The following is a 14,171-nucleotide window of genomic DNA, read 5'->3' as shown; positions in this document are numbered from 1 at the left end:
ATAAAGACCTGCTTTCTGGAAGGGAACGTGTTATTTACTTTCAGGTCCTATTTTTACACTCAACATATTGTGTTGCATGAAACAGGTGCCTACACGTGTCTTCATAAGACAACCAAGTCTCCTTGAACTTTGATCGGTCATGATTTTATTTCTCAGGGATGGGGACAAACATTTGAAGGATCCCAAGCTATGAAGTACCCAAAAATCAGATTCTTTTTTTCCTTTTTACCTAAGTGGTATTTTAAAAGTCATTTTAGACGGTTTTTATTCCTAATGATTAAAGCATGGGTGTGTGTTCTGCTCATTATGTTTTTTCTGCCAGTTGACAGAAGGTAGAGTATTTAACACTGAATTCTAAGAGCTGTACCATTCCCAGTTTCAGTGATATAGACCATTGACAATGGAGTTGGAAATCAATTCAGGTGTCAGACGTTTCTCCTTTTTTTTAAGATTAAAACAAATTTTTTTTAAAGTAATCTGTACGCCTAATATGGGGCTTGGACCTACAGCCCCAAGATCAAGAGTCCCAGGCTCCACCGACTCAGCCAGCCCCAGTTTAGTCATTCTTAAATATTCAAATTACCTAAACCTCTAGGGTTGAGACACCTCCCCACCTTTTTTTTTTTTTTTTTTTTTAAACATAGGAAAATCGTTAAGCCCAGGAGATGCATTTGGAGCAGAGAGCTCTGAGATGAGATCCTCTTTGTTTAGGACTCAGGAGGTCTCACTTCATCTTAGGAAACAGCTTCGTGAGGGAGGATGATTTTACGATTTCACAGATGGGGAAACGGAAGTAGTCAACCACTGAACCTTTTTTTCTGGTGCTAAATTAGGTCCCCTTTTTAGTGGAAATTGCTGCTTTCTCTAGGTGGTTCCAGGTTGGATGTTATCTTTCTCTCTCTCTCTCTCTCTTTTTTTTTTTTGTATGACCTTTCCATTTCTGCTTCAATTTAAGAACTACTGTGGAGGGGCGCCTGGGTGGCTCAGTGGGTTAAAGTCTCTGCCTGCGGCTCAAGTCATGATCTCAGGGTCCTGGGATGGAGCCCTGCATCAGACTCTCTGCTCAGCAGGGAGCCTGCTTCCTCCTCTCTCTCTATCTGCTTGTGATCTCTGTCAAATAAATAAATAAAATCTTAAAAAAAAAAAAAAAAGAACTGCTGTGGAGGTGCATGGTGACGGTCTAATGCATTCGTGACAGAAAGTAATTTTGAAGGAAGACTCAGAGGGTTTCAAGGTCAGAGAAGAACTTCAAGGTCATTTGTTTAGGAACCATTTGATGCCGGAGCTCTTCTCTAACAGCCTGATGCAGTGTTTATCCAACACTTGAGCACTTCCAAGGTTGGAAACATCTAGAACCTTTGAAAGAGCCCAGTTCATCTTTGGGTAGGTTTGGCTCCTAGAAAGTTCTTTTTTTATTGTTTTAAGACTTTCCCTTTGTAACTTGGATCTAATGATCTACTTTTTCAAGGACCTACTTGAAATCTTTCTTTAGTCCAATAGACAATAACAGTAAGTGGCCACAACAGTTATTGTTTATTAAGGGTCTACTATAGGCCACCATGAAGTACCCTGGGGTATGCCTTGTCTGGGTGTCTGGTGTATATATTACACCAGGAGTGCGGAGTGGGGAGGCACTTAGAATATAGACTTGTAGCTAATATCTTTTAAGTACTTATGATAGGCCAGATGTTCTCCTAGTACTTTAAATGTATTTACTTGAATCTCAAAATAACTCCAAGAGGTTGAGACTATTGTTCTCCTAATTTTCCAGATGAAGTAAGTGAGGCAGAGAGACTGCCGTAGGTCCCACAGTTAGTTTCAACTTTGTTCTTAGCTACGACATAAATTGCTTCTCAAAAAATTATGGGGGGATGGAAAGGCACAGTGCCTGCCTTCATGGGGCTTCCAGGCTGCAGGAGAGGGAGACACAGAAGTGGACAGTCTTCGGAGGAAGGAGGTAAAATTGTCTATAAAGGCAATGAGGGAGCACAGAGAACAGGCACCTCTCCTCCCCTACGAAGAAGCCCAGGAGGACTTCCTGGAAGAGCCAACACCTCCTTTGGAGCAGGAAGGTAATGCCCAGAAGGGGTGGGCTCGGAGAAGGGCACCGGGGACAGGGAGCCCAGCATGAGCAAAGGAACAGAGGTGAGAGACCGTGGAGTTTATGCAATAGAGGGTGTTCTGGTCTGAGTGTTTGTGTTCCCCCCCAAACCCATATGTTGAAATCCTAAGCCCCAGAGATGATGGTATTTGGAAGGGGGGCCTCTAAGCATGGAGGCTCTGAGGGTGGAGACTTTGTAATGGGATTTGTGTCTTTATCAAAGAGACACCAGAAAGGCCCCTTGTTGCCTCTACCTTGTGAGGTCACAGGGAGGAGGCTCTAGCCACGACCCTGGAAGAGGGTCTTCACCAGAAGGTGATCGTGTTGGAGCCTTGATCTTGGACTTCCCAGCCTGGAGAACCATGAGAAATGAATTTTTGTTCAAAACATGCAGTCTGGGGTGTTTTGTTACAGCGGTCCCAACAGACTCAGACCAAGGGGGCAGGGGGCTGGGATGCTGGAGGTTGTTGTAAAGCCAGTGAGCAGGAAGTACAACTGAGTCACGGCCACCCACACTTGTGGATGTGCGCCGGCTGTGTAAATAAGGTTCACATCACATTTTCAATGTAGTTCGGGAGGTTCCTATTTAAAGAAAGCCTTTCTGGAAGGAGAACATTTACACCAAGAGGAATCCAGAGCTACACATTTGATGTTTTCTTAAAGTAGATGAACACCGTTACCATGGTCTTTTGTCAGCATCATTTCCGTCTCAGGATGTGTGTCTAAGCCCCGACGTGAGGCTGCAGGAGCTCGTTTGTCCTACTGCAGAGCTGACTCTTTCCGTGGGGGAGTTCACGACTCCCACGCCTCCATCACGTTCAAGTCCGGAGGACACAGTCACAGATGCGGAAGATACCCAGATGATCCCGAAGAAGCCCTTCTCTGCTTTTGGTTTATCTGAACGTGCCATAGGTCAGATTCTTAATCATTCCTGGAAAATACCCAGTATTGCCACTTAACATCCTCCGTGTATCTTTTAAATCCAGAGATAGACACAAGACATCCAGCTCGGGACAAACCAGCCCACCCGGGTTAGGCGGCAGCGTTAATCTGCGGAGCTAAAGGAAGCCAGGTGGCCAGCGGCCCCCACATCCGCAGCGTAAGTTTAGTGAACAGTAACAAGTTGTGTATAAATCGGTTTCCATGGTTTGTTCATCTCAGCGGCTTTGCAGGTGGCTGAGGACACATAGCTTATCTCTGCATATTAAGGAGTGAGCCTTGCCACATTGCCCCCCAGCATATTAGAGACGAGGGTTTCATAAATATAAGGCTCTTTGTCTTAGAGGGGAGTTTTACCCTGGCAGGTTAAGGGACAATGATGGTCCTGACTTTATTATTTTGTCTGCTGTCTTTTCTGTCTCAATTACCTTTTGTGTTTCCAGGAAACATTTCTCTCAAATGCATGCGAGACACTGATGAATTCCTTTCCGATTTGAATTCAGTGGAGCCCAAAGAATACGCTCTAAGAAGTAAGTAGGTTTTTCTGTCCTATTGGGTAGGCGAACACGGGGAAATTGGAGGTTTGTGCTGGGAGAATTCTAGAAAAACTCTTGATAATTAAAAACAGAACCAAAGAGGGAAGGCAAGATGAGCCTCAATTTATAAATTGCTCCAGGAATCAAGGAGGGAGGAGGAATTTTTATTGCACAAGGGCAAGGGAGGAAGTGGTATTTAATTTAGGCAGAAGGAATTTCATGAGGACCGACCTCTTAGTAATGAGAACTGTTTATAAATTGTAAGATGCTGTTTACTATGATTGAAGTTGGTAGCATTTTACTGTCATATGAGATAACTTACTGATTTCTTTTTCTAGAAGTTTAGTCTGCTTTAGATAATGATAGGGACCAAGTTTTACCCATTATGTATTTGACAGTAAATTCTGAGAAGTGTGTTGGTGAAGGCACTGGCCCACACTGTAAGAAGTTTGACTCTAGCCAAAGCCCTTTCCATGTCATAGGCCGCCATAATTTATTTTTTGTTAGTTTCCCCGATTTATTCTCATAACTAAAGGAACACATACCTTCCTGCCAAAAAGGGGCAGGAAATCAGATTCTTTTTTCAGTGGGGTGACCTCTCCTGGAAAATGATTCATTGTGGATGCTGAAGGAAACCACTAACAAGAAGCAACAGTAAAAACTCAACTCTTTCCAAAGCCAGAGAAACCATCATAGCAATTTCCATTTGCATTTGAACACATGACTAATTTATTTTGAGTTGGAAAAGAGTAGCAAATACACATCATACAGAGAGATGAAAATTTGCTCTAGTATGGGGGAACTCAAAATCGCATATGATTGGAAGTAATTGCCATTTGACACTGGATTATATGTCCTGACATTTAATGTGACATTGGAAAACATATAAATCCAGCTAATTCAATGGCCGTCTTCAAATCCCATTTTAGAGCTGATGATGTTTTGTTAGAACACTTGCCGAAACCAAGCAGGGAACATTCTGACAAACCCGGGCCAAACATACAGGCCAAGAAAACCACAGGGTGCAGGGACTGGCTGAGACTGCTGGTGATGAGGTGGTGGGGCATGATGTCATTTTTAGTCACATAGCAGTGTTGACACTCCATTCGCCTTACAAGTCACTCTGGTCATGTTCCAAAATATTCCGTCTGTAGTGGCTTGGAAATGGAAAATATTTTTTTTTTTTTGGTGAAAAATGTTTCCCAAAGATGAATGGTCCAAGAAAGAATCAAATGATTTATATAAATGGGACACATGACTATCAGTTAATTTGATAGATGAATACTACGTGTAGTTGTTGCAATCGATTTGCTTTCTTATGCACCAGAAAACACCGATGCTGTTGCTTTTGACATTTTGCCTGAGAATCTTGAGCGCAGAGCATGGTTCTGACCATCCTTCTCAGTCTGGTTTTCCTGACCGTATGTGGATGGAGAAATGAGGAGTTGCTATTTAGAGAGCACTTTTCCGCGGAGGATGACTCCCAGCCTGCGCGAGGGTCGTCCTAATGAGTTCCAACAGCCCCACGCTGAGCAGGGAGTTTCCTCTATTATGAGAAAAGGGAGCCACAGCGATGTAAAATACTTGGCCCCAAATAAGTGGGAGGTAGAATCTGAGCCCAGGTTATTGGATTCCCAAGCTTGCACTTACAATCACTGCCTAAAATAAGCAACGAGACAAATAAGAAAAGAACACGGCCCAAAGGAATAAAGCAGAACCACACAGGCCAATGTCTGTGGGGGGCACTATGCAGAAAGAACAGAGAAAGTGGTAGAAGAATACATGTGGGGTATAAAGGGGTCAGCCGTGAAATCAAGCTGCTGGGTTGCTCAGGGAGACAGGTGTATGTCCGACAGACAGTGGAAAGAGATGCATGAGACCGATGATCTCCAAATCGGGCTGGTCCGGCTCGGGGTATGACTGGGGTCATGAAATGATGAGTCACATTTCACTTTTTAAGCTGGGCGATAGGAACATAGGTGTTTCTTATTTTCTTCTTTATGCCTTTTTAACATATCGAATTGTCATACAAGCATGTGTTAAAGCTCCATTGCCACCCCCAAGCCCAGAGAGGATGGAGGCAGGACCTCAGATAATGGGTGGGGGTCTGAGACATCCAGTGGGGAGAGAGGGTTGGGGGGACTCGGGCAGGGAGGTTTGGTCTTGAGGGAGGGAGTTGGAGTCGTGGCTGTTCAGAGCAGGGGAGAGACTGACCTTAGAGCCAGCTGGGGGGAGGTGGGGTGGGGAGGGCTACGTTAATGATTGTGGACATGGACGTGGCTAGAGGGACAAGTTTGGTGCCCGGATTCTAAACCTGAGTTCCGTCTCTCGCTTTCCGCCGTCCTTTTCCATTTGCTTTCCAATGCGTGTCCTTCATCTTAAAGGGAGCATATCCATCAAACACTATCTGTGTGTTTTGATTTTTGGGTCACTGGATTATATGTCGCGACATTGGAAAACATATAAATCCAACTAATTCAATGGCCGTCTTCAAATCCCATTTTAGAACTGATGATGTTTTGTTAGGAACATCTTGGGTCACCATCTGATCTTATCCCTCTTTTGTTGCTGAAGTCCTCAGGCCAGCATTCTGGCCCCTTTCCCTCTCCTTTTTTTTTTTTTTTTTTTGGTTGTTTCTTATTTTGTTTCTAAACCTCATAATCCACAGCAATCTACATTTAGTCTCCTATCACATACAACCTCACCCCCTAAAAGACCTCTGGCTTCCTCCCTCCTGGCTAATCATTTCCCCTTTTCCATGGCCTTTCTCCTTGAGTGGGATGGTGTTTTCTGCCTTCCTCCTTATATGCACCCATTTCTAACTCAGAGGCGGTCCCTTGTCTGGGATGTCCTTCCTCCACCGCAATCACTCCTCTCTCTCTTCTCAGTTCTCCCTCTACCCGAACCCCTGCACCTACCCACCTGTTTCTTTCATCATTGCACTTTTCTGGTAAATGAGGCACATTTTAGAGACAGGCTGCTGACCCACAGACAGCGTGCTAGGCTGACCGGCCAGCCGCCTGCGTCCGCCCAGAGCCAGTTGTGTGCCTGGCCTCACCCAAGCGATGTTACTTTGCTAAACGACTTACCCCACCTGTGGAATGGGGAGGCTGTGTTTCTCAGATTCTGACAATCTGCAGCAGCTTTAAAGATGTCTTGATTCCTTTGCCCGGGGTCCACTCCAGCCGGTCTGCACAGGCTCGCAAGAGCTGTCTGTTAAATTTTCAAGCTGGTTGTCAAAGGCAGTTACTTTTAAGAGTTGAATCATTGGAGTTGACAAATTACTGTAAGAACAGAAGTAATGACTACTCAAAATTCATCACTTCCTTGTTTTACTACGTTACTTCTATTGGTACTCTTGAAGTTACTAGTGTCGACTGTGCCCGTATGGTGGGAAGGGGGGAAACACGCTGCTGGGCATGTGGTCTGCCAGCCTCACGTTCACGGCCATCAGGCTGGGGGCTGGAAGTCAGCCGTGGCTGAAGTGTATTCACCATGGAAGTTGGCCATCACCCCAGGTCAGGGCTTGATTTAGTGTTTTTGTTGGCTGTCTGGACATCTAAGAAATTGATGGAGAAAACGTTACAAGTGCAAATTCAACTTGAAGTGTCATAGGTCCATGGCCATTACATTGTAAGTAGCGCTTGCAATCTGTCCTCCTACTCTGCAAAAACGTTGCTCATGTCATTGACAGTTGAGTGAAGTCCTGACATACATCCTTCTGGTTTCCCATCCATATTACTCATTAACATGGGATGAAAATATCACCCGATGATCATGCTGGGACTACACTCATTGGTCAATGGAAACCAGGGGTTCGCTATAGATTCGTGAGTTTGCAAACATCAGTGGAAGCCTTCTGGGAGACTCAGTTGGCTCTATGTGGACTTGATAATAAGGAGTATTGTCGATTTCATGACTATTTGTAATTTGCATGTATTATGGGCTTAGTTGTGTTCTCCCAAAATTCACATGTTGAAGTTCTAACCCTAGTACTTTATTTTAGAATGGGACTCTATTTGGGGGTAGGTCTTCAAGGAGATCTTAAATGAGGTAGGATGAGGTGATGAGAGTGGGTCTTAATCTCATCTGACTGGTGCCCTTATGGGAAGAGGACATGAGGACACAGACACACTCACAGAAGGACCAAAGGAAGACACAGGGAGATGATACCCAACCACAAGTCAAGGAGAGAGGACGCGGAAGAAACCTACCCTGTTGACACCTGGCTCTTGGACTTCTGAGTCCAGGACTATGAGGAAATCCATTTCCTTTGTTTAAGCCACTTCATCTGTGGTGTTTCCTCATGGCAGCCCGAGCATGTTAATACAGCGTGCTATACATCGTTTACATCAGTATAACTTATAATAATCTCTCTATATTGTAAACGTACACATTCTTGTTTGGGGCAGAGCGCAGCTTATCAGACGTTTACCCCCACTGCCATAGCCCCCCTCCCCCAACTGCTAGCTGAGCCTCTAGGAGCTGGATCTGAGGATCTGAATTTCAAGGAAGCTTCTTGTATGAATTTTGATCATTGTGATGGTTAGTTGAAAACAGGGCCATTTACTGGTGATTGCTGGTAAAAACGTAAGTCAGACAAGTTACCAAAAGGAGACACAAACTCAACCCCCTGTATTAGTCTATTAGGCCTGCTGTAACAAAGTACACGTATTGAGGGACTTAAACAAGAGGAAATTAATTTTCTCACAGTTCAGGAGGCTGGAAGTTCAAAATCAAGGTGCCAGAAAGGTTGGTTTCCTCTGAGACTTCTGTCCTTGACTTGCAGATGGTAGATGACACCTTCTCCTTGGTGTCACTCTGAATGTACAGATATCGGTGTTATTGGACACTAGTCAGATGGGATTAGGCCCCACCCTAACAGCCTTGTTTTCACTTAATCACCTCTTTTATTATTTTTATTATTATTATTTTGGGGGGGAGAGAGAGAGAGGTGGGAGGGGCAGAGGGACTCCGAGAGAGAGAATCTTCTTTTTTTTTAAGATTTTATTGATTTATTTGTCAGAGAGAGAGAGTGAGCGCACAAGCAGTTGGAGCAACAGAGAGAGAGAGGGAGAAGCAGGCTCCCTGCTGATGCAGGACTCGATCCCAGGATCCTGAGATCATGACCTGAGCTGAAGGCAGACACTTAACCGACCGAGCCACCAGGTGTCCCCAAGAGAGAGAATCTTAAGCAGACTCCACACTTGGTGCGGAGCCTGACACGGGGCTTCATCTCATGACCTGAGATCATGACCTGAACCAAAATCAAGAGTCAGATGCTTAACTGACTGAGCCACCCGCATGTCCCTAACCACCTTTTTTATTGATTGATTGATTGATTGATTTTAAAGATTTTATTTATTTGACAGACAGAGATCACAAGTAGGCAGAGAGGCAGGCAGAGAGAGAGGAAGGGAAGCAGACTCCCCGCTGAGCAGAGAGCCTGATGTGGGGCTCGATCCCAGGACCCTGGGATCATGACCTGAGTCGAAGGCAGAGGCTTTAACCCACTGAGCCACCCAGGCACCCCAACTAACCACCTTTTTTAAAAAAGACGCTAACTCCAAGGATAGTGACAGGCTGAGATATTCAAGTTTAGGTTAGCAGATGAATATTGGGGAAAATATTCAGTTCAACTCATAACACCCTGTAAAGCCCATTTTGGACTTCTAAACTCCAGAACCATAAGATAATACACATAAGTTGTTTTAAGCCACAAAGTTCTGGTAATTTGTTCCAACAGCCATAGGAAACTCCTACAGACCTGCAGGAAGCTTACTTCTATTTGTCTAGCCACACAGCTCAGTGACCACATTGCTTGCTGTTTGTCCTATCCTTTCGCTCTATCACCACTTTCCCTTCTATGCCCCCACATCTCCTTGTTTTCTTGCTGTGTGTTAAATATTGGACTATACTGTGGAATGGTGAATTTATAGAATTTAGGGACTATGTCCTAGATCTAGAATTTAGTGAATAAATCCTTATTAATGTATACCTAAAGATGGAGAGGACTCTATAGATCCATCTATCCCAACGGCTGGGGTCCACGTTAGGAGCGAGGCAGGAATAGAATCTCTCTCAGAGTCTCCAAAAGGGACCACCCCCATGGACCCCGTGATTTCAGACGTCCGATCTCCAGCTCTGTGGCACAACACATGTCTGTTGTTATAAGTCACCCAGTTTGTGGAAGTTAGGACAGCACTGGGAAACGAATACAGAAACCTATGGCAACCCAACACACCCTCCAGATTAAAAAAGTATGCATCTATTCCTGAGATGAAAAGCAAAACAAACAAAATAAGTGGTCTCTGGTAGATCCTGAAACTCGTTTTCTTTGCGATGTACCATCCCGCCCGTGACCATTTCATAAGATCGACCTGGACCATTTATAACACCATCTTTAGCAGAGGCCTTTCAGGGGACGCTATTTATATGGAATTAAAACTGTGTTCAGCAAAGCGAGCCCTCCGCCCCGCCGGTTCACATGATGCCCTCGTGTTCCTGCACTTAATTCCTCAGGGACAAATTGGGGGAGCTCTGGTTCCCAAGCAGCCTACAGGGCTTTTCATTTCCTGTTTTCGCTAATCTCATAACATCCTTGAAATCATCCCCAAGCAGCTATTTATGCTTTAAAAAAATTTTAACCCCTCCATTCCCTTCTCTCTGGTCCCCATGTCAAGTTTCTCAGCCCACCCTGATGGTCGGGCTACTGAGTTTCCTTCTCTGATAAGTTACTCCCTCTGGCTTCATCTTTCATCTCTCAGAATGATTACTTCTTGTCTCCTCCCTGTGTCTCATCTTCTTCCCTGGAAGGCAAGGCCCATGGTTTTATACCCTGTTGTAGGGGGCGAGCTGTAGGCAGGTTCTCACCGCGTAGGCTAGCGGTCACTGGTCCCAGCTGAGCATTTGTTCTCTTGTTATCATTGGAGGATGGACCATCAACTTGATCTGGATTCTCAGACGTTGCCTCTTTTTGTGTCTGGTCGTCAGTCTGGAGAGTATTTTCCTCCCTCTGTGCTGGAGCTAGGCACAGAAAAATTGCCGAAACAAATAAAATCTTATAATAGAGAAAGGGTGACAGAGTGGCATCCACTGAAATGTCTGGCCTGGCTGGATTTCAGACACATCCAGGCTGTGACAGGCTGAAGCATGGCCCCCCAGATGGCATTGACATTCTCATGCCTGAGACCTGTGAACGTGACCTCCTATGGGGGGAGATTAGATACTCAGAGGGGAAGGTGATGTGACCATAGAGGCAGACATCGGAGTGATGAGGCCACAAGCCAAGGGATGCCAGCAGCTGTTAGCAGCTGGAAGGGGCGAGGAATGGGTTCTCTCCTGGAGCCTCCAGAAGGTGTGTGGCCCTGCTGACATCTTGATTTCTGCCCAATGATACTGATTTTGGACTTCTGGCCTCCAAAATTGTGAGAGAACAAATATCTGTGGCTTTAAGCCACCAAGTATGTAGGAATTTGTTATAGCAGTAACAGGAAATGAACACACCTGCTATTCTTGGTCTCCAAGTCCAAGATTAATAGTTGACCAGACAAGGGGGAGTACCAGAAGGTGTTTGTAAAAAGCTGCTTTAGGAACTTCCAATATCAGATTGATAGCGCACACAGATCTCTTACTTACAAGCAAGGAGATCTCCGGCAACAGACGGCTGGCATTTTATGTGTACGCCCTGTAGCATCAGCTGTAGCAAAAGGACTGTTCAATCCTCATTTTAAAAATTCTCCAGTGTAACACAGGGATCTGGTAGGTGCTTCATAAATATTTGCTGATGATGCTGTAGATGATCGTTACTTTCAGGATTTATTTGTGGTTTAGCATTCTAGGAGCTTCTGCTGCCTTCAGCTTCATGGTATCAGGGCATCGATATTTTAAAATACAGGACCCCTGGCCAGGGTCTGTCTTTCCTCCTTTCAAACCCAGAAATTAATCAGCTCCACAGTTTAATATCTGCCTGTTATCCCCATCACATGAGAAAGCCTACCTGTCTGCCAATTAGCCCAGAGGAACTGAAATGAGTTTTCATCTTTTGGAAACAAAAACTTGAAACAACGGCCATGTGATCTGAAGTAGCAGGTGGGATTCGTCCTTCGTTTCTTCTATGCCTCCCTCCCAAGACAATCACGACGTATTCTTATTTGCACGGCGCCTGTGGCCCAGCATCTCAGGTTCCTGACAGAAACCAATTAATGCAGGAGGCAAGGAAAGGGCAACATGTCCATTTGAGGTCATAATCAGAAAGCAAGCAAATGCAATTGAAATTTACATGCATCCAAAATAACCTCAGCCAGAAAACCATAAATCCAATCAGTTTAGAAAGCAGAACACCAACTGGGGAAAAAAAAAAAAGTGGAATTTGATCTTCTCAAGTGAATAATTGGGTATCTCTCTGTATTAGTCCTTTAGAGTTTTATCTAAGGGTAAAGTCAGGCTCAGTATTGACATTGTTCTTGTTTTTATCTCCTTGGACTCTTATAGTTCCAGATCCTTAAACTTCAGGCTACAGCATTTGGGATACTCAGTGACAGAGAAAGGAATCAGGAATCATGTAGCTTATCTCTAATAAATACACTCAGTTTTTTTAAGTTGTTCCTGGGTTTCTTGACACATGGAGGACCTCAAAATACATTCATGGAGCTGGATTTGGGACATTTCAGTTTAATTTTTTCAAGGTTTAACTCAATCCAACTAATGTTTTCTGAGCTCCTCCTCTGAGATATCCGTTAATGGAAACAGGACTCGTCCCTCATGTGGGAGACGGACAGGTGAACCATTACACTCCTTTTAGCGTGATAGACCAAGGCAGAGTCTAGATTACTTCCCAGGGGAGACCATCCTTCTGCCGAGACACAAAGGATGATTCAACATTTGCCAGGCAGACAGGAAGGAAGGATATTCCAGGCAGAAAAACAGACAAGTGCAGGCCCGGTGCGTTCTGTATCATGGAGCAGAGGAAATGGGTGTGGGTGTGGGAGGATGAGCCTGGAGAGGCAGGTCCGGTCACGAAGGACCTCTTAATCCACCCTCAGGAGTCTGGAATTAATGCTAAACATCAGAGAAATTGAGCCTGGCTGTACAGAACATCACCTGGGAAAATTTTAAAAAACCAATTAATGCCCAAGCCACACCCCGACCTCATTCTTTGTTAGGGTGAAGCCTGGGTCTTAGTGTTGTTTAAAGATGCCACGGGGTATTCTCATGTCTGCCCGGGCTTGAGAATCACAGCTCTAGATAAGAGGTCTGAAGTCTTCAAGGACCAGATAACAAATACTTCGGTTTTGTGGGCCGCACAACCTCTGTTGCAACCAACGAACCCTGCCTGTATCCAGAACGCAGCACTAACAACATGTAAGCAAAGGACATACTGTTTTCCTAGAAGATTTTACTTACAAACACAGGACCGCAGTGTACCAACTTCTACTCTAGATAATGAAAAACCACTGAAGAAGTTTTTTATAGTAAATATATATATAAAGTAAATATATATTGATTTTTAAAATTTTAAATATTTTATTGTTTGTGTATTATATTTACTAAATAATATATTAATCTATCCTCACTGTAAAAGAATCAAAACAATCCAGACCAAGTTTAAGTAGTTTTTTTTTTGTTCCCTCAATTCTCAGTCCCCTTCTTGGATAACAGCAGCTATCACTGGGTGTATATCCTTCTAGAAATTTCCAGAACATTCTCCTTGCATTTTTATCTACTAGAAAGATATTTTGTTTTATAAATTGAAAAATATACTTATTGTTCTTTTTTAAAAAAAGATTTCATGATTTATTTGAGAGGAGAGAGACTATTCGAGCAGAGGGTGGGGAAGAGGGAGACAGAGAGAGACTCTCAAGCAGACTCCCCACGGAGCATGGAGCCTGACATGGGACTCGATCTCACGACCCTGAGATCATGACCTGAGCTGAAATCAGGAGCTGGCCACTTAACCGACTGAGCCACCCAGACACCCCTGTATTTATTGTTCTTGAACTTCTTTTTTTCCCACAGAATAGTGTGTCTTGGAGACTTTCCCACAGCAACAAATATAGGTCTATCTCATTTTCATTGTCACAGAGCGTTGTAAAATATGAAAGTACCACAGTTCATTTAACCTTTTCCTGACAGGGGTTGAACTCTCTGAGATGTCTGACATTAAACAGTTTTCATCCCATAAAATGGAATTTTCATGTGGTTCCACCTAACAGTGTGTGTCTACTTTTTGGCCTTTAGAGGCATTACTGCCATGACCATCTTGCCACTGCGGCTTGTGTGAGTTTCCCGGGGCAGATTCTGAGATGCTGAATGGCTGGGTCACTGTGGATGGGGATATCAGTTAGGAAGGAGTCTTCAGTTAGACCAGAGCCACCAACTCTGGCGAGCTTTGGCTAAAGAGCAGCTTGGTGGCGGACTGAGAGGCAGCTCACAGGATGGAGAGGAAGGCCAGTGAGCTGCTGAGCTCAGCACAGGCCTCTGTCAGGTCCATTCCACGGCCTCCTGGCTGACCACTGGTACACCAACAAAGCCCAGGCTTTGCTTTGGGCCTTGACTTCCTCCACACCAGTGCTGGGAGAGATTGGACCTCATGT

The 14,171-nt window shown here is 44.5% G+C and overlaps 1 protein-coding gene across 1 annotated transcript in view; it reads left to right on the top strand.

The window, feature by feature from the left end:
• Positions 1-3,416: 3,416 nt before the first annotated feature.
• LOC116882248 (O-acyltransferase like protein) overlaps positions 3,417-14,171 on the top strand; it is a 63,593-nt gene continuing 52,838 nt past the window's right edge. The window contains exon 1 of the mRNA XM_032882558.1: positions 3,417-3,570. Within this exon, the coding sequence (XP_032738449.1) occupies positions 3,417-3,570 (154 nt within the window). The remainder of the gene's footprint in view (positions 3,571-14,171) is intronic.

Source organism: Lontra canadensis, unplaced genomic scaffold (assembly GCF_010015895.1).
Source record: "Lontra canadensis isolate GAN:19392208 unplaced genomic scaffold, GSC_riverotter_1.0 scaffold82, whole genome shotgun sequence".
NCBI lineage: Eukaryota > Metazoa > Chordata > Mammalia > Carnivora > Mustelidae > Lontra > Lontra canadensis.
The sequence above is the reverse complement of the archived record's forward strand: the minus strand, read 5'-3'. Positions and strand labels throughout refer to the sequence as shown.